We start from the raw sequence: 20,794 nt of genomic DNA, 5'->3' as shown, positions 1-20,794 counted from the left end.
CGGGCGTGAGAGGCGGGGACGGCAGGGATCCGAGCTGCGCGGGTCCTGCTGGGCTGTCGGTCGGTGCGCGGAGATGAGGAAGGTGGTCCTGGTCACCGGGGCGAGCAGGTGAGGCCCGTGCGCCCGGCCCGCAGCGGGCCTGCCCCCCCTTCCTGTCCGCCTGGCTCTGCCCGGGGAGACAGGCGTGCTGGGCACCGTGTGGTTAATTCCGTTTCTGTCTAACCCAGTGGCGTCGGCCGAGCGCTGTGCCAGCGGCTGCTGGAGGAGGACGATGGGCTGCACCTGTGCTTGGCGTGCAGGAACCGGGGCCGGGCCGAGGCCGTGCGCGCCGCGCTGCTGGCCGCCCGGCCCTCCGCCCAGGTGAGCACCGTGCAGGTGGACGTCTCCGACCTGCGCTCGGTGCTGCGGGCCGCCAGGGAGCTCAGGCGCAGGTGGGCCTCTCTGACGCGCTTTCTCACTGTGGTGGTGCCGCCAGCAGCTGCCATCGAGGAAGGGCCTGCGGGGGCACCGGCGTCCCGCCCTCATTCCCTGCGATCATGCTTATTTCATGAGGAGTAACCCAGGCGCGCCCCTGGCGGGCGGCCAGCCCGGCGCCTTACTCAGCGCCTTGGACACCTGAGAGCATTTTCTGCATCTTTGCTCGCTGGGTGCTAAATAGGTCAGCAGGTACCGGTATAAAGAGATGAGAGCAGTGTGCCCGTGAGGCATAGGGCCTGAAGCTGGGCAGGTCCTGGAACCCAGCTCCCCTCCCTGGCTCTTCAGGGCGGACATTAGTTACCGCAAGTTAGCAATTTATATCAAGTAAGATGCTGGGTGAGTTAGCCCTAGCTTAAGGCAATCAGCGAGCCGCCCCCAGCCCACAGCGTCGGTGCGGTGCTGCTGTCCTTAATTCTCCAAGCAGCTCTTAGAGACGGGTGGTATTGCCCAGGTTTAGGGAACGATGGTTGTGATACAGATTCCGGAGTCTGTGACTGTCCAGACAGATCAGATTAGGTGAATGTTATTATTATATAAATTTTACTTGTCAACTAGGGAAGATGTGAATCTAAAAAAATAAAATAAATAAAGCCCAGAACTTCCTTAGACCAAAGGAGGGGTGTTTCATGGACAGGGTAGCTGCAGAGCCTAACGGGGGACGAAGCGAAGGAGTGTTGATCAGCGAGGTCTGACTTCACCGTCCATTGTAGCTCCCAGATCCTGTGTGAAGCCAACATCCGAGAAAGAACGCTCACGTGGCTGACCCTCCTGTCTTGGTGTTTGCCGCAGGTTTCAGCGGTTAGACTATGTGTACCTGAACGCCGGGATCATGCCCAGCCCGCACCTCAACATGGGAGCGCTGCTCTCCAGTCTCTTTTCAAGGTAATGCCAGCGCCCAGGCAGTCGGTGGCCAGCAAGGCGTTTGCCTCGGCCTGGTTTTGCCCTGGGCGTGTGAAGTTGGGTGCCAGACGGGTGTTGAGAAGAATGAAGACAGGAGGGAAGAAAAGCATTTGTCTCTGGGGAAAGCTGTGTGTCGTGATTCCGTGTCCTGGGTCCGACACGTCTGTGGTGAGCCCAGAAGAAGGTGGGTCAGCTGCGGGACTCAGTCCCCAGGAGGCTCCTCGGGCCGGGTGCTCTGACCAGCGGGCCGGGAAGCGCACGGAACTCGCTGGCTCCTGGAGAGCCTCAGTACAGTGCGGTGGCTCTCAGAGATGTTGGAGCCCAACCTGCAGGACGGAAGCACTCTTGTTAAAATATATTTTATTGATTTTTTACAGAGAGGAAGGGAGAGAGATAGAGTGTTAGAAACATCGATGAGAGAGAAACATCGATCAGCTGCCTCCAGCACATCTCCTACTGGGGATATGCCCGCAACCCAGGTACATGCCCTTGACCGGAATCGAACCCGGGACCCTTCAGTCCGCAGGCCGATGCTCTATCCACTGAGCCACACCGGTTACGGCAGGACGAAAGCACTCTTACCCTGTGACCTCACCTACTTACTCAGAGAGGTTCTTGCTAGACTTTGGTGTCACTCTCTTCCACTAAACACACACTCACCTCAGTCCCGCACTGGCCTTCCCCTGATACGCCGACCTTGCAGCAGGCACTGCGGTAGGAGGCTCAGTGCTCTAAGGATGACCAGCGAGAGCACCAGCCGCCTGGCTGGCTGGGCATTCGCCTCAGTGTGTGGGGGACCCTCCTCCGCATCGGCATCGCTGTTGTCCCCGTGGACCTGTGATCTGGCTTGGAAAGAGGTGCCGAGGGCTTTAGCAGGCTTAGAGGCCCGGAGGCCGTTGGCGCACGGGCTGTGGCATGTGAGGCATCTTGCGTTGTATGTGACACAGCCCCCCCGTCTGAGAAACAGGTGTGTTCATTCCCGTGTCACAGAAGCAAAGACATGGGTTGGGGGCAGAAGGGCAGCAGGAGCGTCCCTTCAGGGTCCGGTTGCCAGACGTGGGAAAGTCACGCCGTTCTCTTCTGCCGTTTCAGAAAGGTGATCCACGTGTTCTCCACCGCGGAGGGGCTGCTGACCCAGGACGACAGGGTCACTGCCCACGGCCTCCAGGAGGTCTTCGCAACCAATGTCTTTGGCCACTTTGTCCTGGTAAGTGCCATCAGGCCTCCACTCCGCACTGGGGTCCTGAAGGCTGGGCCACCATAGCTCTGCTTTGTGAACTCACCGGCGTGGGCTGGCGTTGGGTTGGGAGTATTTAAATAGGACCCTCACGCTCCTCTGAAAACATTGGTCCCTGCAGCAGCCTCTTGAGAGATTCTTTTTCCTTTTGCCATCAGCTCTGGAGAGCAGAGAGAAGGTAGAAAGGGACACAGAGGGCTTCGAAGATCATGCTCAGTGGTCCGTAGAGCCGGGCTGGCTCAGAGAGGAGGGGAGCAGGCGAGCCATTACTGAACGGGACTCAGCTAATCTCTTGTCGCCTGTTTCTCGAGCCCCGCACTGTGCGCTGCGGTTCCGGCACAGCTGCCTTGTCCAGCCTGCTCCATGCTCCGGCCTCAGGCTAATCTCTTGGGTGACATTAGCATCTAGACCAGCTGTGGGCAAACTACGGCGGCCCGTTTGAAATGAATAAAACGAAAAAAAAAAAAAGACCATACCCTTTTATGTAATGATGTTTAATTTGAATTTATATTAGTTCACACAAACACTCCATCCATGCTTTTGTTCTGGCCCTCCGGTCCAGTTTAAGAACCCATTGTGGCCCTCGAGTCAAAAAGTTTGCCCATGGCTGATCTAGACTGTCACGCCAGCTGTGTCCAGTGGCTGACCATTGCTTGGGACAGCCACTGGCTTTTCCAGTGCAACCTGTTTCTCTGATGCTAGGTTCATGGTCACTTTTCTGCACGTTGAGCCTGTTTTCCCTGAAAGTTGGACCATCTTCTTGAGGACTAGCCTATATTTTATAATAAATTGAGGTACATACAAACACTGAATATTATGAAACCGTGAAAAGAAATGAAGACTGTTTTGCATTGGTGTGGGATAGCCTCTAGGATTTGATTCTTACAGCGAAATGGCATAAAGATATGTCTTTACAAAGTACGTGCACATGTATATAATATTTCTAGAATTATATAAATTGGGAACACTGGCTGCCAGGGCCTTGGGGATAAGTGGGAAGTTCATGTTTCATTCTATATCCTTTCGTACTGTTTTTAATATGATACTAGTTTTCAATCAAAAATTAAAATATAAAGTCAGGATGGGTTGAATTCCTATCTGGTCATTTAAAAAATAAGTTCACCAAGATCATTATCTAATATTTCTCTTACCTTTTCATAAGCTCTTCCTCTGGCATCTTTGCTTATTAAAGCATTGGTGCCAACAGACACCTGCGTGGGCACACAGGATGTACTTGCTGCCCCGGGTTGTAAACTCGACTTGAGTTTCTGCTCAGATGTTTCTGTTGGGTCTGTCTTGGACCTGCCTTCATCACAGGCTTGGCTTCTGCTTTAAGCACGTCCTTGCTGACACTAAGATGCCTCAAGGTCACTGTAGGTTCCCTGCCCTAGACCTAGAACAGGCCGTGCCTCTAGGACAGCGGTTCTCAACCTGTGGGTCGCGACCCCTTTGGCGGTCGAACGACCCTTTCACAGGAGTCGCCTAAGACCATCCTGCATATCAGATATTTACATGACGATTCATAACAGTAGCAACATGACAGTTATGAAGTAGCAACGAAAATAATTTGATGGTTGGGTCACATGAGGAACTGTATTTACAGGGCCAGAAGGTTGAGAACCACTGCTCTAAGGAGCCTGGTTCCTTTCATTGGAGCGGGTGTTAGACACCAGAACCTGGTGCTTGTTGAGGCAGCAGTGCTTCTGGGCCCTCTGCTGGCAGCAAGGGGATGCGTATGTGTGTACCAACCCACATGTGTGCACGCAGCTGTACATATTTCCACATGTCACCATCCGCACCTTAATGAATGTGAACACGAGTCCATGCTGTTGTCTTCACTCTCATCCAGCACCGCGCCGGCCTTCGGATCCACGTTGCTGCCCGTCCTCCCCAGTCGATCTTGGTTCGCTTTTTGCTCCTTTTCCCCTCAGATTCGGGAGCTGGACCCTCTCCTCGGTCGTGGTGACAGCCCGTCTCAGCTCATCTGGACGTCGTCCCGCAGCGCGCGCAAGGCCAGCTTCAGCCTGGAGGACTTCCAGCACAGCAGGGGCCAGGAGCCCTACAGCTCCTCCAAGTACGCGCTGGACCTCCTGAGTGTGGCCTTGAACAGGAACTTCAACCAGCGGGTGAGGCCGGGCTCTGGCGCGGGTGGGGCGTGGTGTCCGAGCCGCGCTGCTCGGCCGCAGGGAAGACGCAGCGTTGTTTCTTGAGCAGGATTGCCCTGCGGCAGGCAGAGACCTGCATGGGATCGGTAGTTGGTGTCTAGGCACGTTTTGGGACAGAGATAACGAGACCCTGACTTCTAGGGTACAGGGGTTCAGGGGTTCGTGCGCCGCCCTGTACTTCTTCCAGCTGTGATTTCTCGGGCAGAGCCGCGCCTCGGCACCTGCGCTGTGAGCCCTCGCTGTGCCGTAGGTGCCCTCTCTCTGCCTGTGTCTTTCATACCTTTCCCGTCCCAGGGAGCGGGCTCAGCGTCCCCCTTCCTGTGAGGATGTGGAGAGGTTAAGTGAGGAACGGGTGGGGGTGCAGCTCAGGGTGGGACCCAGCCTTCTGACTTTGCGGCCTGGACCCCCTCAAGCCATCCGCCGCCCCGTGTTCATATTGGTGTCCAGTGGGAGTGGTGGCCCTTGGTGAGCCCCACGCTCTGCCTGTCCGCGCCCCGGGTGTCGAGGGTGTTTCGTTGGAGGGCACCCTTGTCAGTCACGCTGGGGCCTGCAGCCTTGGGGTCTGAGGCCTGCTGCGTCCTTGTGTGTCTCAAACGTTAACATCTCCTTACCATGTTTAGGGCACTGGACCAGGCCTGGGGTGGGAGAGGAGGGAGAAATTACAAGAGGACCGTGAAGCCATCTGCCCGTAGGGGAGCTGCTTTTGTTGGTGGTGCTAATCCTCACCAGCGGAGATTTTTTCCATGATTTTTATTGTTTTTATTTTTTAGAGTGGATGGGGGGAGGGGAATTGATTTATTTTTTTAGAGAGGGAAACATCAATGTGAGCGAGAAGCATCCAATCGGTTGCCTCCAACAAGCACCCAACCAGGGCTGAGGCTCGAACCTGCAACCCTTTGGTGCAGAAGCCGACACTAACCACTGAGCACTGGCCAGGGCAGGGGAGCATCTTTGGTGCATTAGACACAGCAGCTGGCCTCCCGGGAGGGTTGGGACCTGCTTTGTCCTGGAGCGGAGGCCTGTCGGGCGGGCCCCACTCTGCGAGTCCTGACTCTTAGTGGTGAGGCTGTGCACAAGTAGCAGCTGGGAGCCTGCAGCAGGACCTGTGGGTCCTGCTCAGTCCCGGGCCTCGGTTCCCTCACCTGGCCAGGAGGGACAGTAATAGTTCCTGCCTCCTGGGTGGGGAGCGAGGGCAGGTCTGGAGCAGTCAGCAGTGCTTTGTGCTCAGAGCGTGCCTGTGGGTGTGCACAGGCATGCGCTTGTATAGTGTGTGCACATGGTCTGCATGTGTGTGCTCGTGCGTGTGTGGGCTGTTGTTATTCTTGTTACTGTGTTACAGTTTGAGCCCAGTGTGCTGGTCCAATGGAGAGCCTCTGGCTTCTTGAGATGACAGCTTGTCACAACTGCTTGTCCCCAGACCCCTTGTGGGGGCAGGTCAGTGTGGGCGGGCTTGTCTGACCTTGGACAGCTCTGGGCTAGTGAAGTCTGGTTGTCAAGCAAGTAAGGCAGGGGTGGGGCGCCTTTTCTGCCAAGGGCCACAGGTATTTATAGCATCGTTCACTTCCTGTAGTTCCCTTAACATGGATTGATGTAACTGTGAAAAACGCTCCTAGATTGATGGAATTTCGAGTCCCACCTGCGGTTGCCTTGGCAGGGCCAGACCCAATGATCGCGAGGGCCTCCTATGGCCCCAGGGCCAGACGTTCCCCACCCCACAGTAAGGGTTGGGATTTCATCGTACAGCTCTGGCCGGTGTGGCTCAGTCGGTTGGTGCTTCATCCTGTCCTGGTTTGATCCCCAGTTAGGGCACGCACTTAGGATGTGGGTTCGATCCCCAGTCAGGGGCATGTAGGAGGCAACTGATCAACGTTCCTCTCTCACATCGATGCTCCTCTCTCTCTCCCCCTCTCCCTCTCCCTCCCTCTCTCTAAAACCAGTAAACATATCCTTGGATGAGGATAAAGAAAGAAGGGAGGCGTAGCTGCGGCTCAGCCTCAGCGTGGCCTTGGCTTTTGCTCAGAGAAGCAGCCAAGAAAGAACACCCTCCAGAGCTGAGGGATGCGTGCACGTTGGAGCCCACTGGCTCCCGCTGAGCTGCCGTCCGTGGTGACGTGCCCGGCACCCAGAGCACCGGCCTCGCGGTCCGTGGTTCCCTGTGGGCAGTGGTCGTGGTGGAGCCCCTCCCTGCGTGTTTCTGCTGTGGCTCAGCATCAAGGTTTAGTTCACAGACGTCTTCACTTAGGGCTGACGAGTCCCTGCCTGGGCCTGACTGGCTCCCAGAACAGAGTTCCCTGGCTGTCTCGGGGGAAACCGTGACTTTCTTGGGAGGAATTGTTGGTCTGTAAGGCTGGCGAGTCCAGGCCCCTGGTAAGCGGGAGGACTCCCGGGGGCTGGGGAACAGTGTGCATCCGGAGCCTCACCGCCCCGAGCAGAACAAGCTTCGCAGGTGCTTTCTCCACACGGCCGCCTGTTACACTGGTACTTCCAGCGTTGCGTTTAAAAAATAAGATGAAAAGTAATAAAAATGAGTTGAAATGGTCAATATCAAAGAAGGTCAAATGTAGTAAAAATTAAACTGATTCACTAGTAAAGCAAGTCCCCGTTCTGCAGGGGCAGACTGCACAGCGCCCCCTTCTGGTCCACGAGTTGTGTTGCTGGACTCGACAAGAGTCCTGGCGGAGGCCCCCTCGGAGGCCTGCAGGGGGCGGGGTCTCTGTGGGCCGCTCAGCCCTCTGCTCTGAGCACAGCGCCCCACCCGCAGCTGGAGTCTGGGTCTGTGCCCCTGCTGGGAGGCAGGCACACAGGGAGGTTCGCGTCTGTTCCCAGAGGCAGAGACTGTCCTGTGTGTCTTTCTGTCTCCAGTGATTTTTAGGGTTGACAAGCTGACCTGCACCTGACCCAGCAACACGGGAAACTCAGGTGCCAGGCCCCTTTCTCCAGCTTCAGGTCTGGCTGCTCTTCATCCAGGGCGTTGCTTGAGATTAGAGACAGTCTCACTAATTTTCTGCATCCTGAGAACCCCCCACAGTGGGTCCTCCGCCCGAACTTCCACTGACAGGGTCTCCCCAGCGCCCAGGACCCCTCAGAGCAGAGGCCTTTCCTGCCTGTCCTGGCGCGTTGGTGCGTGTCCTTGGTTCACCAGCATGTCCGGGGCTGAGTCAGCGCCCCGAGCTTAGCCCTGCCCACTGTCCCTGTGCCCCTGCGCCCCGAGCTCAACCCTGTTCGCTGTACCTGTGCCCCGAGCTCAACCCTGTCCGCTGTCCCTCTGCCCCTGCGCCCCGAGCTCAGCCCTGCCCTCTGTCCCTGCGCCCCGAGCTCAGCCCTGCCCGCTGTCCCTGTGCCCCTGCGCCCCGAGCTCAACCCTGTTCGCTGTACCTGTGCCCCGAGCTCAACCCTGTCCGCTGTCCCTCTGCCCCTGCGCCCCGAGCTCAGCCCTGCCCTCTGTCCCTGCGCCCCGAGCTCAGCCCTGCCCGCTGTCCCTGTGCCCCTGCGCCCCGAGCTCAGCCCTGCCCGCTGTCCCTGTGCCCCTGCGCCCCGAGCTCAGCCCTGCCCGCCGTCCCTGCGCCCCGAGCTCAGCCCTGCCCGCTGTCCCTGTGCCCCTGCGCCCCGAGCTCAGCCCTGCCCGCCGTCCCTGCGCCCCGAGCTCAGCCCTGCCCGCTGTCCCTGTGCCCCTGCGCCCCGAGCTCAGCCCTGCCCGCTGTCCCTGTGCCCCTGCGCCCCGAGCTCAGCCCTGCCCGCCGTCCCTGCGCCCCGAGCTCAGCCCTGCCCGCTGTCCCTGCACCCTGAGCTCAGCCCTGCCCGCCGTCCCTGCGCCCACAGGGCCTGTTCTCCAGTGTGGTGTGCCCGGGGACCATGCTGACCAACCTGACCTACGGGATCCTGCCCCGCTTCGTGTGGACACTGATAATGCCGATCATATGGCTGGTGAGTGCGCCCCGCCCAGCGCTTCCTTTCTCTGTTTATGCAGCTGTTCCACTCAGGACTGAAGGGTGTGTGAGGGCTGGGAAGTGATTTCAGAAATTGAATCGGGAGGTGGCAGAACCTCACGTCCCTGGAGGATTGAAGTCCATGGCAAGTAGTCTCTGCTTCCCCCCAGCTGACCCCACACTGCCCGTCCCTTCTCTGGGAGGGCGCGCTCCCCTGAGCATGCTCCGTGGGCCCGGGAGCCCTAGGGCCGTGTGAGTGGGAACCTGGCTGCATGGTGGTTACAGGCTTCCTCGCGTGCTCGGTGTGATCACGTGCACGTGCACGCAGCTCCCAGGAGGCCGCGTGTGCACTCACGGCCAGAGCCACAGGTGAGCACATCTGGTTTGTGTTTTGAGCGTTTCTCGCAGAAGTGCCTTCAGCCACTAAAAAAGGCTCCTTTTAGGGACTGTCCTTCCATGTGGAGCTCAGAAAACGCCCTCCGTCGCCAGGCGCGAAGAGGCAGGAGGAATATGCCTCCGTGCTCCAGGGGCTGGCCTGGAGGGGGGGATTAAGTGCCATTTCTGTTTTAGACTTCTTTACTTCGACACTTAAATGTTCGGGGAGAAGAAGTGCAGGTTTTCTTTAAATGTGTGATGAATGCTGCTGTTGGGCCTTGTTCTAAACCCCCCCGGAATGACGCCTGTTTTCTCTCCGTCAGCTTCGCTTCTTTGCAAACGCTTTCACCTTGACGCCGTACAATGGAGCCGAGGCCCTGGTAGGTGAGGGCCCCAGGGCGATGGTGGCCGGCGTGCGGGCTTCCCGGGGAGGTCACCTGTGGGTCAGCCTAGGGCAGTGATGGTGAACCTGTGACACGCGTGTCAGAGGTGACACGCGAACTCATTTTTTTGGTTGATTTTTCTTCGTTAAATGGCATTTAAATATATAAAATAAATATCAAAAATATACGTCTTTGTTTCACTATGGTTGCAAATATCAAAAAATTTCTATATGTGACACAGCACCAGAGCTAAGTTAGGGTTTTTCAAAATGCTGACACGCCGAGCTCAAAAGGTTCGCCATCACTGCTCTAGCGGCAGCAAAGCCCAGGCCACTTCCTGGGACGGAGATGCTCCTTCCTCCGTTCACATCGGAGTCGAGCTGTTACTGTTGGGAAACCAGCGCGTTTACTCACTGCGCTCCGGCCGGGGCTGCCGCGCTCCCTCGCTGGGGCCGACACTGCTAATGGCTCACGGTCATCGTTTCTGTCGGACACGCAGGACGTCCCCAGGGTCCTCTACTGCTGGGTCAGGGCCCGCTGGCCGCACCGTCTGGGTGAAGTCCCCCACTTGGCCACTCTCTGTGTGTCTGTCCCTCACTCCCCAGCGCTCCTTCAGGACAAGGGGCAACGGCCACCAACAGAACTTTAAACTGCCTTAATCGTAGGAAGAGACGCCCAGTGTTACACTGAGAAATGCAAACCAAAGTCACAGTGAAGCTTCCAGCTCCGAGTGGCGGAGATGAGGGAGTTCACGATGTTGGCTCTGGGCTGGGGTCGGTGGACCCCGCAGGACAGTGAACACGGTCAGTGCGCAAACCCAGCCATTCCGGCTTCCGTGTTTATCGTCTCTGTGTGCTCAGACTCCAGGTAACGCTGGACTGCCCCTAATCACAGTGCGGCTGTGACAGCAAAGACCTGTGTGTCCGTCCATTGGAAACTGGTTATATAGATTGTGGAATGCCGGCTGCTTAGAAAGAGAATGAAACAGACCCGCTCACCCTGATGAAAATGCCTGCAGATGCTTGCGGAGTGTGGGGTCCTGCTTCCCTGTCAGGGCGAGCAGAGGCCCCGCTTCCAGCAGACACGTGCTCGTGGGTGAACACGAGATGCTGGTCGCCTTTGCTTCCCGAGAGGGGGCGGAGGAGAGGAGGCGCGGCGGGAGGGGCTCCCGGGGGAGTGCCGGTGCTTGTCTGTCACTGAGGCACCGCTGATTCTGTGAGTTACCTGGTGAGCGGGGCGCCATGAGCTTTAATTTGGGGATTAAGAGAAGAGGCTTTTGCTTCAGGTGCTTTTCAAAGGATGCCGTCAAGCAGGCCGCCCTCTCCCTTCAGTCCCAGCAGCGGGTCGTGGAGCCGTGACAGCGAGCTGGTCGAGAGGACTTCTAGTCCAAGTCCCCACCGGCCGCGCCCTCGGCCCGACCGCCCCGCGCCCTCTTCCTTTCCAGGTGTGGCTCTTCCGCCAGAAGCCCGAGTCCCTCAACCCTCTGACCAAGTACCTGAGCGCCACCACCGGCTTCGGGAGCAACTACGTGACGACGGAGAAGGTAGGCTGCCCGCTGTCCCGGGGCGGCTCCGGCCGTTCCCCGTGGCCGCCTCAGTTCTCCACGTCGGGCGAGCGCCCGCCCGTTCCCAGAGCGTTCGTGTCGTTCCCCGCCACCGTTTCCGGTTCCCTTCCAGATGGACCTTGACGACGACACTGCTGAGAAGTTTTACCGGAGCCTCCTGGAGCTGGAGAGGCACCTGCGGGCCACCCTGCTGAGCACCGACTAGAGCGGCGGTGGCCGGAGCTCGCGCCCTCTGTCCTCTGTGCCGGGCCCCTGGCGCGGGGGATGGTGGTGTTTGTGGTGAAGTGAACTCTCCGTCTCCCTTCTGTCCGGCGTTCTCTCCAAGGCCATGTGTGCGCGTGGAAAAGGTTCACAAGTGAAAGTCACGTGGCTGTTCTCCAGAGTGGTGGCCCACCCAGCTCAGCCAGAGCCCCGCCGCCACCTCCTGTTGGGGCTCCTGTCCCACCAGCTGGAGCCCCAGCCGGGCTCCAGGCCAGGCCTGGCTGGCCTCGAGGAGCCAACATGTGGGCACACGGGTCCTCCTGTTGGCCGGTCCTGGCGGGGACACGGCCACTCTGAGTGACAGGCTCAGCTGTGCCCTTGTCCCGGGAGCATTTTCTTAGGCCTTTCCGTTAACCTTCCCACTGCTCCTACCAGCCCCACGCTCCAGCCTGGCCTCTCCTTCAGGCGCCACCTGGCTGTTGCAGGAACTAAGGAACTAGTGTGCTGGGGCCGCCTCAATTATTTCTTACAATTTTTTTAAGGTGACAATTTAAAAGTATATTTTTATTGATTTCATAGAGGAAAGGAGAGGGAGATAAAGATGGTGAGAGAGGAGAGGGAGATAAAGATGGTGAGAGAGAATCATCAGTTGGCTGCCTCCTGCATGCCCCCTCCTAGGGACTCAGCCTGCAACCTGGGCATGCGCCCTGACCTTGACCCGGAATCAAAACGTGACATCCTGGTTCGTGGGTCAGCGCTCAACCACTTAGCCACACCGCTGGGCTTTCTTACCGTATTTTAAAAGCGTCATCTTGACATTGAGGTCAGTCCATGTTACCATGGGCCTGGCTCTTAACACCATCTGCAAATCTGTTCATTACTGACCAACACATTTTCATGCCCATGTTTTAATGGATGTAAACTTGGGCAAGAATGATTCACTCACATTTTATGTTTCAATAAAATTTTCCAGCTGAGCTATTGCTGGTGTTGGCAGTGGTCAGAGGCAGTGGTCGGAAGTTAATTCAGACTTTGTTTCCATGACATGAAGACAAAATGCTGAAATGCTTAGATGTTTTTACCCTAAATATAACCAACACCTGGGACACAATAAAGTGAGTGATGTTTCGGATGAGTCAATAACAGTGAAAAATTATATTTAAATATAATTTCTATACATTTTGAAGTATGAAATTTTTATTATAATCTCTCTAATTTTGTTGCTAAAGATATTTTCAATAAAGTTGGACATTCTATAGGCAGAAATGAGGGCTGGATCCTCCCTGTGGAGTGAGGGTGAGGCGGGCCCCGCGGGCAGGGCTGGCTTGGGCAGTCGCGCCTGGCGGACACCGGTCCCTGAGTGCAGGGGGCAGGTGGTCTGCTTCCTCTGCCCACGGGAGGGTGAGCATTGAGCGCCATAATGTGCACGAGGCAAGGAAGCGTCTTCTGGAACGATGACAACGAAGTTTTTATTAGAGACGGTGGATGTCACGGCTCAGATGCTACAGGTCAGGCACGGGTGGCGCCACGTGAAATGTCTGGACACAGCGGGTGGAGGGCTGCAGCATGGCCATCCACAGGAGTGGAGACGGCACGGTGCGGGGAATGCGCAGTGTGTGTTCCCGTCCACGGCCCAGCAGCGGCCACGCTCCGGCTGCCTTGGCCTGGCCCCTGGCCTCTGGCTCTGGCCGTAGGAGAAACACCCACACAAAATGGAGAAGAGACAGAGGCACAGATGGCGGGCTGGGCGGTGTGCACGCAGCCTCTGTCCTGGCGCGGCCTCCACCATGGCCCGTGAGTTCATGTTGGTCATCCGAGCCGCCCTGGGCTGCCACCCGCCCCCGTTTGGCTGGGCAGGAGATGCTATCGGGAGCACACTGCTGCCAGCTGTTGATTAGGTTGCCAGTTTGATGTGAGCAGGTGGAAGGTGGGAACAGGAAACCTAAATGGGAGGGAGGCGGTCTGCACAGGCCGCGAGCCCAACCCTCAGGGGCCCAGGACCCAGGGCGGTGCCCTCTGGCCAGCAGGTGGCACCACAAGTGTCAGAATGGGCGGCACCATCTCTTCAAGGCAGAGTCCTATTTTTGAGACCTTAGCCAGGGGTGCGGGTGCATCACTTACTGGTTCCCAGGAGACTCCCCTCCCCTCGATTTTCATCAACTGGCCTTGCAGATTCGGGGAAAGGGGGAAACGGTTGAAAATAAAATTGCGCACATTTCTCTAGTGGCTGACGTGTTACTCTGAGGGCTCGGGAGGGTTGGAGAGGTGACCTCCAGGTGCCCTGCGCTGGGTCCCGGGACCCCCGTGCCCAAATATCTCCCCCATGCTGAGCAGCTGCTCAGCCTCGGGAGGCACCCGGTGCCGCAGGTAGTGGGCGTTGGCGGCCCTTGCCAACACCTCGCGGAAGGAGGGGGTCCCCAGGGACACGTGCTCCCTGGCACAGAGGTCGGGCAGCAGGCCTGTGGCCTCCGGTCTGGCCTCGCCGAGGGCCCCATCACCGGCTGGGCTGGCCCCGGGGCAGGGAGCCGTGGAGCAGGTGGTGGCGGCTGGGTCGGGCGGCATCTCCCCTGCGAGGGGGGAGGTCACCTGGATTTGAGGCGGTGGCTGCTCTTTGCTTCTCGTGGGGCCCTTGAGGCCATCACGGCGGGAAGGAGGCCCCTGGGGCCGGGCCCCATGTGCTTCCTGGGCTGTGTTGGTGGCCAGGGCTCTGGGAGGGGTGAGAAGAGGAAGGTTCTCTGAAGCCCATGAAGATGCCCATATGTTGAATTTCCAAGTGATTGCTCCACGGCCCCATATGGGGTGTCAGCCAGGCCACGGGGCGGGGGGAGGGGGCGTGCTGCCCAGGGGCGGCGTTTCCTCAGGGAGGGGCCCTGGGAGGGACAGCGGGAGGAGGTGGGTGGGTGCCCAGACGGGTGCGGAGGGGCTCACCTGGCTCCAGTGGCCCGGGGGGTCCCGAGGTCCCCTCCCTGCTGCGGGCGCACGGGGGCGCCTCCTGGTCCCTGCCGAACTTGGTTCCCGGGGGAGGAGGGGCACTTGCCCTTGCGGTCTGCTGGGAGGAAGTGCATACCTGTCATGGGTTGAATTGTGTCCCACACTGATCCCTCGCAGCCCTGACCCTGGGCAGCCTGTGGCCGTTGGCGGGAGGGCCTTACAGAGGCGCTCGGGCCACATGAGGGCACCAGGGTCCCTAGTCGCACGGGACTGGTGTCCATCACACGGGGAGATCGGACGCAGACACCCGAGGGGGAGACGTGAGGGGAGACAGGAGGGGACACAAGCGGGAGGACGCCTGGAGGTTGCCTGGGCTTGCTCCTCTCTCCCAGCGAGCAGCCTGGCCACACCTGGGTCTGGGCCCCAGCCTCCAGGGCGGGGCATGACTGTTTTTAAGCCCGGGCTGTGGGTAGGACGCCCAGACCCAGGGCAGTGCGGGAGGAAGGAAGAGAAGCTGAAGCGTCTGTGCCTGGGCCATATCTGCCGCCCTGGGACCCCGATGGACCCTAATGCACCAGGCGTCCGCCCGTTTGCCTCGAGTGGGTGGGGACCTTCTGTCAATGGCCATGTGGATATTTATAGCTTCATCTCGGGCCACACAAAGCTCTCCTCTTCACTTGCACACTCGCCTGCTGTATTTGGTCAAACATTTCTTTACCTCCTCCGCATGCCTGGGCCGGTCAGGCCCTGTGTTGTCACAGCCTCCTGGGGCCGCGGTGATGCCCACCCCCGGCTGGAGCGTGTCCTGAGGATTTAGGAATCGGCATCAGAGGCATCGACTCTGCCCTGGAGGCTTTGTGTGAGCGTTTCCTTGTGGAGCAGGGTGTTTGCTGAACGGAATGATCTTGGTGTGAGTGACAGCCAGAGAGGGTGCTGCCATCTCCTCCCCGCTGTCACGGCCCCTCCCGCCAAGCAGGGCCGCGTGGCTCCTCCCGGCTCCGTCTCAGTTCCTCCCCGGCTCCATCTCAGCCCCGCGCCATCACAGAAGCTGCAGGGAACCCGCATCTCCACACACCTCCCTGGTTGGCTCGGTCTCTGGGATCCCTGAGTGGACATGGTGGTTGGGGCACCCAGCAGAGGGAGCAGGACCAGACTGGGCCCGAGAGACACACCTGACGCCTCCAGCCGTCTCTGCACTCCTCTGGAGGCACGCAGACCAGGGAGTCCTGTGTGGGCCCTGCGTCCTCTGTTGCCTTTCGTGTGTGTGTCTCTGTGTGTGCATGTGTATATGTGTGTGTGCATGTGTATGTGTGCACGTGCACATGTGTGTGCATGTGTGTGCGCATGTGTGCCTGAGTGTGCATGTGTATATGTGTGCATGTCTGTGCATGTGTGTCTCTGTGTGTGCACGTGTGCATATGTGCATCTGAGTGTGCACTGTGCACATGTGTATATGTGGATATGTGTGTGTCTGTGTGTGTGTGTCTGTGTGTCTTTTCCATGTGAGAACTTCACTGACTCCCTCTACACTGAGATCTGGAGCTTCTCCCAGCCCTGGCCGGGGCTCAGTGGTTAGTGTGTCGGCAGGTCACTATTCAGCAATTTGAGACCATCAGAGCCGACAGGTTCAGAAAGGAGCATAGCTTTTCCCCGACGCTTAACCTTTCGGAGCTTCTCTGTGAAGGCGTGGCCTGCCGCCAGCCAGCGTCCGGCTGAGCATGCCTGCCCGCCGTGCCAGGAAGCGTCCTCTTGACTGACAGTCCCACCTTCTCAGTATCTCAAGATGCTCCTTCCCTCACCTGCCAACGCCCTGCGTTAGGTCTTCACGCCGCGAGGCCTCCCCTCGCCCTCTGACTGTAGGACAGGCCACCGCTCCACTGCCAACCCTCAGGCTGGGGTTTCCACTCTCCGGCCCCTTCCTGCCCTCAGCCTCCTGCAGCCCGAGCTCCTGGCGGCCAGTGGGCCCGTGTGCACCCTGCACGCACCCTTGTCCCGGCCTCTCGTCTCCTCCAGCTGGGCTTGCATGCCGCCTCCTTGGGAGGCCTTCCCTGACAGACACAGGGCCTGGCTGCTCCCGCCTCCCTGGGAGCGCCCCCTGAGCAGCGAACAGGTCCGTCCTCAGCTCTCAGGCAGCGACCTCGCAGTGCCGAGGCGAGGCCTGGCGGGCGTGGGCCCGCAGTCAGCTTTCTCCTTGGCATTTCTGCCTTCATAGGAGCAGCCGAGACAGTGTCTGTGCCTCTGGTCCCCAGACCCCTGTCCCAGAATAGTCTACAAACCCCTACCCTGCGGCTCCAGACCCTGGCCGAGCGGGATGCGTGTGCACACAGCCCTGGGCACCCGAGGCTCCACGCGGTTGTGGTAAGTGAGGCAGGCGCAGCGCCCAGCGGACATGGAGACTCACTGCACCTTTCCTTCCGTTCCCCGAACCCACAGTCAAGAAATCTGAGGCTCAGAGAGGACCCCCTTTTCAAAGGACAGAGTCGGAGGCCTCATCGACGTCCTCTGCCTCTTCCCTGCCCCTGAGCTGCGGGCCAGGCACCCACCTCGGCCACCGGCACCTCCCCCTGGAGGCCCTGGGCTCAGCCGAGGGCCTCGCCCCACCCAGGGCGCAGCTTACTTGCCGCAGACAGGGCAGCGGGAAACAGAGAAGGCTGGTTGCCCGTGACCACCTGCAACGTGTGGGCGCCACGCGTGGCTCTGTGTCCCCCTCAGCTGTGAGGCCCAAGGAGCTGACCCGGTGGGACACCTGGCGCCCTGAAGGCATGGTTCTCGGGCTGGGCTGGCACCTGCCTGGCAGGACGAGTGTGGCTTCGAAGAGGTGAGGGTCTGTGCTGAATTACGGGATGATCTTAAAACCCAGCCGTTCACGGAGCCCCCTGAACAACCCTTTCCTGACTGGCTGGCGAGCTGTCACTTGCTAGATCTCACTTTGCGTTCAGGGGCTGCGCCAAGTGCTCACTGAATCGAGGTGACTTCCCCCGTAGGTACCACCTCTCCCATTTACATTCCCATTACATGGAGGCACTGGCAGGTGCAGTAGCCGCTCGAGCCTCAAGGGAATAAGTGGCGGAGTGAGGGTTTCAGCCTGAGGCTGGGCTGGGTCCATGGACGAAGGTGGGGCCTGCGGGAGCCTGGGCTCTGCACACACGGTGCCCCCCCCCCCCCGCACCCCGTGGTGACCAGGGACTGCTCACTAGGACAAGTTAAGGCTACTCTCGTTGTGACTCTCGCCCACACAGTCGGGGCTGGCGGGTTCTCAGTGCGTGCCTGGAGGGCAGTGCCCGGGACACCGGCCTGTGGGAGGAGTGACTGGAGACCCGCGCAGGCATCTAGGTGAAGAGGCCTCCGGGGGATGACAGAGCACTTGCCCTTTTGCTTAAGAGGAGCGAGAAAGCCCGGAGTGGACGCGGTGCAGGGCGTCGAAGTGTCCCAGGGAGGCCGGGCGGTGGGAGAGCTGGGAAAGCTTGCCTCCCCCCCCCCCCCCCCCCCCGTCTGCTCAGCGGGGCCGAACCCTGGGGTTCAGGTTTGACCCCTTCCCTAAGGTGCCCTCATGCTCATCGCTGCGCTGAGTGGTACAGACCCGGCATGGAAAAGAGGTGAAACCCACTCTAAGGGGCGCGAAGGGAGAGTAGAATAAAAGCAAAGCGAGGAAGCAGGAGACCAAGGGCTCGAGCAGGAGAGCGAATTGAAAGAGGGCCTGGCCTCAGCGGGAGGTCAGGGGTGGGTGCTCCAGGAGCTGCGAGGGCCTGGCCCTGCCCCGCCCCCTCCCAGGGTTACCGTGCTGCAGCTTCTGCAGCTGTTTCTGCAGCTGCCGCTGCTCCCAGGCCAGCAGCCTCAGGTGGCACAGGTGGGCCTGCTCGAGTCTCTGCAGATGCTGGCTGAGCCTGGCCTCGGCCTGCTTGGCATGCTTCCTCTCCCAATCCAGCTGCTTATGCAGCGGCCTCCTGGCCATGTGCTGCTCCGTCCCCTTCATGCTCTCCCAGGCGCCTGGCCGGGTCTCTCCCAGGGGTCTGAGCCGCGCTGCCTGCCTGTGAGGTGGAGGTGCACTGTGGGAGTCTGCTCTGTGGTGAATGAGATGCCAGGGACCCAGAGGACGGAGGGACAGCCGCTCCTCTGAGCCACCCTCTGCCCAGAAATCCGTGGTAGATGGAGCCCCCCGCCCCGCCAGGACCTGCTGTAAGATCAGGGGAAGCACACAGGACTCTGGGGAAAGAAAGGCAAGGCTGTCTGTGGAGACGGCATCGCCACCCACGGGAGTCCGCCTGCCTTCCTCGGTGTCCTGCTCAGGGCTCCCTTCCATTCATTCACTCACACGCGCAGGTCCGTGACCTGTAATGGCCCGTGCCAGCTGCTCTGGGAGGGACGGGGTCCCGTGGGAGGGAGATTTCAGGCTGGTGACTTGGGGGCCAAATCGGAACAATCACTTTCCAAAGTGCAAAGAGTGGGACCTGCTGGTCCAGGCGCTGCCCCCCGCCCCCCGCCCACCCCCCCGGGCCTGACACAGTCCTCAGGCGCCCTCAGCCTCTCGTCTTCCCAGAACCGCCCCCTCCTCCCTCTGCACCCTGAGGACCAAGCCCAGGGCGACTTCTCCCTGCTCGGGTCTCCTGGCAGTGAGGGCAGGGACAGGTCTCCCCGCTGGAGCCCGGGGTGAGTGGGTTTCCATCGATAGTGATAGTACCGTGGTGGCAAGATAAGGTCAGGACGGGGGAAGACGAGCGAGGACACAGGAGAAGCTAGGCAGCCGCTCTGTGGACCGAAGGCCAGGTGAGCAGCACTCACCTGCGAGCCCGGCTCCCCCGGAGGACGCTGCTCCCTCCTCTGCGCTGGGTAAGGAGCTGAGCTGCGCTTCTTGGGCCCAGGGGTCTGGTGTGGGGAGCGAGGCCAGCTGGAGCCAGAGCGGAATATGCTTCAAAGCTCGCAGAGCCTGTGTCCCGCTCAGGAATGCTGGCTGCCTGGCAGGCTCGCCCCAGGCTCTAAGTCCCGCCCCCCAAGGGTCCCGCCCCTTACTGTCCCCCGTGTCCATGGGAGCCAGAGTGGAAGCCAGGCATGTCCGTGCTCGCACCCCCTTCTTCCTCTGCTTAGCCCTGCCCCCCTCCTGTCCCCATTCCTGCTCCTGGGAAACCAGGCCAGGCCCTGGAGACGCAGAGTGGTTTTCTGTCTGTGCTTGTCTGCGGGCAGGAGGGACCTGCTTCCTGGCGCCACTCACCCCCAGGCTCCGACCCTGTCCCCGCATTTTAGTGCCAATGTTAAGATTTCCCAGGCTCAGACCCAGAGCCTGATGGGAAACTGCAGGTGCTTCGGGATTGTCTCAGGGACAACGCAGGCAGGCGGCCAGGCCCCTGTGGGTTATGGAACGAGGTGTCAGTGGGATTTTGGCTGTTGCCTTGGGCGTCATCCGAGAACAAGAGGCATGAATGCCCCGCGGGGTTTACTCATCTCCAGAACCTCCCGGGAGGCAGCCAGGCCGGCCTGTTACCACCTCCCCCCCCCCCCCACCCCGGCCTCCCTCACACAGGCTTTATGGGGATCTCTGAGGGGGCTGCTCTCAGTGGGGAGCGCTCCCTCCTCTGCCCTTCCCAGGACACCACCCTCGCTCCTCCTGAATGCCAAGCCTGGGCCAGGGTGGGTTCCAGGAGAACCACCAGCCAGAGGGCGCCTCGCCCCCATCGGGGACCTGGCAGGACCACAGAGCAGCCCATGCCCACCTGGTGGCCCGGAGCTGAGCACAGCGAGGGGGCTCAGGAGAGAGTTTCCCCTGCCACCCTGGGCCGCCCTAGAGGAAGCTGCCCGGGCAGGTTCGCAGAAGGGCCCGAGCTTGAGGGGCAAGAAGGAGCCCGAGTGTGGTGACTCGGGAGGGAATGGGGCCAAGCCCTGGGGTGCAGAGGGCCCCGGGCTCCTGGTCCTGCAGGAGCGGGGCTGGAGGAGGGGGCAGAGGCCGCGGTCTTGCCCTGGGAGACGCCAGGTCCAACGAGGTCATGCTTCTCATACTTCGCCCAGAGCGCGCAGAAATGGCAGGGCCGCAGGCAGACCGCAGGGGAGCGTCCTCACTACAGCCAAGAGCAGAAGACAGCGGGGCACCCGGACCAGGAGTGCTGCTCAGCAGGAAGGACCTGCCTGGTCCCTCCCTCCTGTCCTCAAGCACAGGGGGCGCAGTGCTGGCTGGGGAGATGGGAGAGGACTCGGAACCAAGGACCCCCAGGGTTGGAGACTGCAGTGACAGAGCAGGTCACCCTCCCTCCCCTCCTGGGACTCAGGGAGGAAGGGATTAAATGACGTGGGATCTGACTCAGTGCGAACTGGACTCTGGTGGAACCACGGTGGCCAGGAAAGTGTAGGGTCTGCCCGTGGTCCTCAAGGGCCAGAATGCAAATGAACGACAGACTGAGGAAGGCCGTCACTTTCAGCCTCTGATGAGGTCACAGGCCAGGCCACCGGCCTCAACCCGGGGGCGTGGGGGACTCACGGTGGCCTCACCGACATTGCTCACAGCCACCGCTCAGTCTCAGGGACCGAGGGGAGAAACCCAATGCCCAGCAGCATGAGTGCACAGAGAGGCACCGCCGGAAACTGCTTCCCCTGAGTCAATCAGACCTTGAAGTCTGGCTCCCAACGCACAGGATTCTGGGGGAGCTAAT

General features: G+C 60.0%; 2 protein-coding genes across 5 annotated transcripts; one reads left to right on the top strand and one right to left on the bottom strand.

The window, feature by feature from the left end:
• On the top strand, positions 1 to 13,446 carry HSD17B7 (hydroxysteroid 17-beta dehydrogenase 7). 4 transcript variants are annotated; one of them, XR_013997133.1, is made up of 10 exons: positions 21 to 108; positions 228 to 431; positions 1,267 to 1,359; positions 2,470 to 2,584; positions 4,546 to 4,740; positions 6,717 to 7,899; positions 8,599 to 8,703; positions 9,404 to 9,460; positions 10,908 to 11,006; positions 11,140 to 12,489. XR_013997133.1 is itself a non-coding variant. In XM_081112158.1 (9 exons), exons 1-9 carry the CDS (start codon positions 74 to 76, stop codon positions 11,230 to 11,232), a joined length of 996 nt encoding a protein of 331 aa, XP_080968284.1. In that variant the 5' UTR covers positions 1 to 73; the 3' UTR covers positions 11,233 to 12,491. The 4 variants fall into 4 exon arrangements, 3 of the variants coding, with proteins under 3 accessions (XP_080968284.1, XP_080968285.1, XP_080968286.1); XM_081112158.1 differs by lacking the exon at positions 6,717 to 7,899 and having other exon boundaries at positions 1 to 108; positions 11,140 to 12,491; XM_081112159.1 differs by lacking the exon at positions 6,717 to 7,899 and having other exon boundaries at positions 10 to 108; positions 228 to 360; positions 11,140 to 13,446.
• Positions 12,412 to 19,096, bottom strand: CCDC190 (coiled-coil domain containing 190). The gene is made up of 4 exons (XM_081112161.1): positions 18,939 to 19,096; positions 17,937 to 18,187; positions 14,157 to 14,274; positions 12,412 to 13,935 (listed from the first exon to the last, which is right to left on the bottom strand). Exons 2-4 carry the CDS (start codon positions 18,130 to 18,132, stop codon positions 13,464 to 13,466), a joined length of 786 nt encoding a protein of 261 aa, XP_080968287.1. The 5' UTR covers positions 18,133 to 18,187; positions 18,939 to 19,096; the 3' UTR covers positions 12,412 to 13,463.
• Positions 19,097 to 20,794: the final 1,698 nt, after the last annotated feature.

The sequence above is a fragment of the Myotis nattereri genome, assembly GCF_964212035.1.
Source record: "Myotis nattereri genome assembly, chromosome: 18".
In the NCBI taxonomy this organism is placed as follows: domain Eukaryota; kingdom Metazoa; phylum Chordata; class Mammalia; order Chiroptera; family Vespertilionidae; genus Myotis; species Myotis nattereri.
This window is presented reverse-complemented; position numbering and strand designations above follow the sequence as displayed.

What these genes read in the sequence shown, in the direction of transcription:
- HSD17B7 (XM_081112158.1), top strand. Translation starts at nt 74, where the DNA reads ATGAGGAAGGTGGTCCTGGTCACCGGGGCGAGCAG. An exon ending in ACAGGAACTTCAACCAGCGG is followed by an intron (nt 4,741 to 8,598) that starts GTGAGGCCGGGC and finishes CTGCGCCCACAG; the next exon opens with GGCCTGTTCTCCAGTGTGGT. An exon ending in TAATGCCGATCATATGGCTG is followed by an intron (nt 8,704 to 9,403) that starts GTGAGTGCGCCC and finishes TCTCTCCGTCAG; the next exon opens with CTTCGCTTCTTTGCAAACGC.
- CCDC190 (XM_081112161.1), bottom strand. Translation starts at nt 18,132, where the DNA reads ATGAAGGGGACGGAGCAGCACATGGCCAGGAGGCCGCTGCATAAGCAG. An exon ending in GCTGCAGAAGCTGCAGCACG is followed by an intron (nt 14,275 to 17,936) that starts GTAACCCTGGGA and finishes TCCTCCCAGCAG; the next exon opens with ACCGCAAGGGCAAGTGCCCC. An exon ending in CCCCGGGCCACTGGAGCCAG is followed by an intron (nt 13,936 to 14,156) that starts GTGAGCCCCTCC and finishes CACCCCTCCCAG; the next exon opens with AGCCCTGGCCACCAACACAG.